Genomic DNA, 4,049 nt, shown 5'->3' on the forward strand with positions numbered 1-4,049 from the left:
GATTATAATAATAATCATTATTAATTATCATTATTATTATTATTTTTATAATTATAACTTAATGTATTATGATTATAATAATAATAATAATTATTATTATTATTGTTGTGATTGTTGTTGTGCTTGTTTAATAAGCACAAAAAAAACTTAAGACTTGAATATTAAACACCATGAGAACAAGAACACTAGTATTTTTCAAATCACAAGAACAAAAAAACAATATTGAGTTAGTTTATAACAAAAATTAACAACAACAATAACAACAACAATAACAACAACATGAAAGTTTTGCAATTTCTTGACAACCATAGCAACAACTAACAACACAAATATTACATTACATTACTCATATTTTGATTGGAGAGTTCATCACGAATATTGTTCCTAAGTTTGATAATTTCTTTAGTGTCTTCATTCGTAGGTTGTTGCCATACAAATGAACTTTCACTATCATCATCCTCAAAGCCACATTCTCCTTCTTGAATTTGGTTGATGTGTTCAAGCCTCTCAAGAACATCCAAATCATTGTTTCCCATTCTACGAATAAAATTATGAAGAGCAAAACATGACCATATAATTCGGAATTGGACCTTCATAGTATACTTGGTCATATTTTGTAGAATTCTCCATCTTGCTTTACAAACTCCAAATGTTCTTTCTATAACACTTCTCAAACTCGAGTGATGATAGTTGAATACTTCGTTTGGAGACCTAAATGCACGAGACATCCTAAATTGTGGAATGTGATATCTTGCACTCTTGTATGGCCCCAAAAATCCTTTCATTGTAGGATACCCAGAATCCACAAGGTAGTATTTCCCTACAAAAATATAATACAATAAGAAATAAAAAATAGAACATAGATATTGAAATTAATTTCAAGTAAATATAAACCTTCGGGTGGCTGAGGAAACTTCAAAGATGAATTTCTCAAAGCCTCCATTAATATACGTGTGTCATGTGCCGATCCTTCCCACCCAATAAGCGCAAATGTGAAGCACATATTGAAGTCACATGCGGCTAGAATATTTGTTGAGGTGTACCCTTTTCTATTCATAAATGGGACTTGTTTCTCAGCCGGTACAAGAATGGCCACATGTGTTCCATCTATCGCGCCAATGCAGTCTTTGAAGTAAGGCCAATAACGAACATCACCCTGGATGTAGTCCTCCACATCTCTAAAATTTCCATCTACCGGTCTGATAATATCATTTCCAAGTTTGTGGACGACTTTTTAGCACTTTTCGATGAAAGCTGCATGCCTGTCATTTCTCCGAATGTTGAAATCTCCCCTCCACATTCCTATAAGTAGCTCCTTGTCTAAGTATATACAAGAACATTATCACTGATTCTTCGACAGTAACATTTCTTGTATGTTGTAAACCATACTTTTCAGTAAGTTCAACCACCAATCTTCTATCTGAGTTTTATTCATTCGGACTTGCTCAAAGAAACGACTATCTGATCCGTTCAGTATTTCATGAACCCATCTATGACCAGTCAGTAAGGATGTCCTCTTCTCTCCCTTCATCAATGACTTCATGTCTTTCGGTATTGTGCGATTCGGCACATGCATACATCCGTCTAATATACTCATCCATATGCATATCCAAATTGTTAGCTTCTTCTTCTGAATCAGACATTGGTTCTTTTAAAAAAAGACAATAATGTGTTATTATTTATTTGAAATAAAAATTACAAAATAAATAAATAAGTACGTTATTATATATAACATGAATTCATAGTCTTACTTGTCCTTTTCTGTCCCACCAATCATCACTTGCTAAAATTGTTCTCTTAACAGGGTCCCAACCAAGCCCTGTTTGGTGCTCCACTAGCTTTGCCCATATGCCAAACTCTTTCTTGAGAGAGTCCCACTTGTTTTTCAGTTGTTTGTGGTTGTAACTCACCCCTGTTCTTGTGGCAAACTTTGAGATTAGATTTTTCCAACCTTCTTTTGTAAAGTGTGTATGCGGCCTATTGCCAATCTGGACCTCCTCGACACATATTTTTAAAAACATTTCAGTATTTGTGTCATCCCATCTTGCTTTTGGAGTATTTTCACTTGCTACCAAATTCACATCACCCACATTTGTCCCTTGTACAATTCTTTTGAGTGCTAGTTTTGAGGCCATGTTCAAAAATATTTATCCTCTTGAGCCCTTAATAAAAAAAATAACATAACGAAATCAACATAGAAATCATGTTTTAATTACATATGAAAAAAATAATCTTGTGACCATCAACATAAAAACTAAATCTTAACACTTCTTGACATAAATTATATATATATATTATTCATTAACCAACAACCAGGACAATATATATATATATATTAAAACCATTCTAATCAAAGTCAATGGTTGTATATATACTAATATAATGTGAGTTTTATTTGATACTAAGTTTTTGTTAATATGACTTCTTTCTTATGGTTTTAAATATCACCCTGTTGCAATGAATAATCCTGCTGCACATGCATGAAAACAAATATCGTATCCCAATGTTAGTATATATACCATACTGCAATGAATAATTTTGCTACACTTTGTCTTTGTTTTATAATAATTAATCACATTATGTAACATTGAAAACCAACACTTATTAGTTAAACAGCCTATACTTAATTGAATGGAAACTTCATTTATACATATTTGATGCTTGTTTTATAAAATTATTTTGTAAAAGTTTAAACAGCATGGATTGTGAAAGGCTTGCCAAACACACAACAACAAAATTATTATATGCTATGCACACTTGAAAATACCTGCACTAGTTATTATCCAATAGCTTAATTTCAAAATTCAAAAACATCCGACAATTTTGTATCATTATTTTCTTGATTTTTTTTTGTGAGATCATGAAATAAACTAAGTTGTTGTCACTAATGTTATAATATGTAGTTTTCCACTTTTTCAAAAAACAAAACTAAAAATAAAAATAAAAACAAATTCTTTTCCTTATCCCCATCATTTTCTATGTCCCCTCTTAATTTTTTCTAATTCCTGTCCTCAATGCAAAATAACCCGAATGCCATTAAAGCAACACATAAATCCCAGATCAACCACCACATAAATCTCCATTGCAAGCATCAAAGCAGCACATAAATATTAAAATAAAAAAAAAAAAGATTTTTTTTGCTTTTAGAAACAAAACACATTCACATTGCAAGCATCAAAGCATCAAGCATAATATAATCAACCATAGATCTCCTCATGAATCTCAAACAAACACCAACGATTCTCCCTCAAATTTAAAAAAAAAAAGGGCCATGAATCTCAATCACCCATTCACATTGCCTAAAACATTCATCAGCTCAAGCAACTGAATAAATACAAATACATTAATTCCTAAAAAAACACATCCCAGTGAACAAAGTTTTCTCCCTAAATTTTGAACCGATCTAGGGCATCAAAACATGGTTTCACACAAATCATCACATATCCAAACTAGAGAAAACCGAAACTAACGATGAATCACATGAGACATACCTCTAAATTTTACCCAAAGATCACCGGAGTCCAAGGCCAAAGCTCTCCTTCCCTTTTTTTTCCTTTCTTCCCTTCTCTATTCCTTTGTCTGGATGAAGGATGTAGGAGAAGAAGGTGGAGTAAAGTATATAATTTCTTAATTTGTTGAGGGTAAAATGGGAATTAGACAACCATTAAAATAACTTTTGTAAAGTGCTTTTTTGAGAAGCACCAGTTGAGCAGCTTCTCAAAAAAGCTGAAAAAAGGCTTTTTTAACAGCTTTAGCTTTTTCCTAAAAGCCAATACAAACATGAATTTTAAAACCCAGAAGTGCTTAACTTATAAAAAAGCACTTCTGGGCTTTAAAAAAGCTCATCCAAACATGGCCCTACAGTGGAAGAAAGCTGTAGGTCCTTTTATATAATCTCAAAAAATTATTTTCCAATTTTATCGTAAAAGATGTTATTTAAAAAAAAAATAACGTTTTTCAATATATTTAGTATTTACTTATTCTTATTGTTCTTTTGGAGTTTTACACCATATTAATTTTTCCCTTATTTAAGAGTTTACCGAGGAACT

General features: G+C 31.7%; 1 protein-coding gene across 1 annotated transcript; it reads right to left on the reverse strand.

The window, feature by feature from the left end:
* Positions 1-332: 332 nt before the first annotated feature.
* On the reverse strand, positions 333-1,643 carry LOC120255022 (putative nuclease HARBI1). Its single transcript, XM_039262946.1, has 3 exons — positions 1,579-1,643; positions 895-1,178; positions 333-820 (listed from the first exon to the last, which is right to left on the reverse strand). Exons 1-3 carry the CDS (start codon positions 1,641-1,643, stop codon positions 333-335), a joined length of 837 nt encoding a protein of 278 aa, XP_039118880.1.
* Positions 1,644-4,049: the final 2,406 nt, after the last annotated feature.

This window comes from Dioscorea cayenensis, unplaced genomic scaffold, assembly GCF_009730915.1.
Source record: "Dioscorea cayenensis subsp. rotundata cultivar TDr96_F1 unplaced genomic scaffold, TDr96_F1_v2_PseudoChromosome.rev07_lg8_w22 25.fasta BLBR01000791.1, whole genome shotgun sequence".
Classification (NCBI taxonomy): domain Eukaryota; kingdom Viridiplantae; phylum Streptophyta; class Magnoliopsida; order Dioscoreales; family Dioscoreaceae; genus Dioscorea; species Dioscorea cayenensis.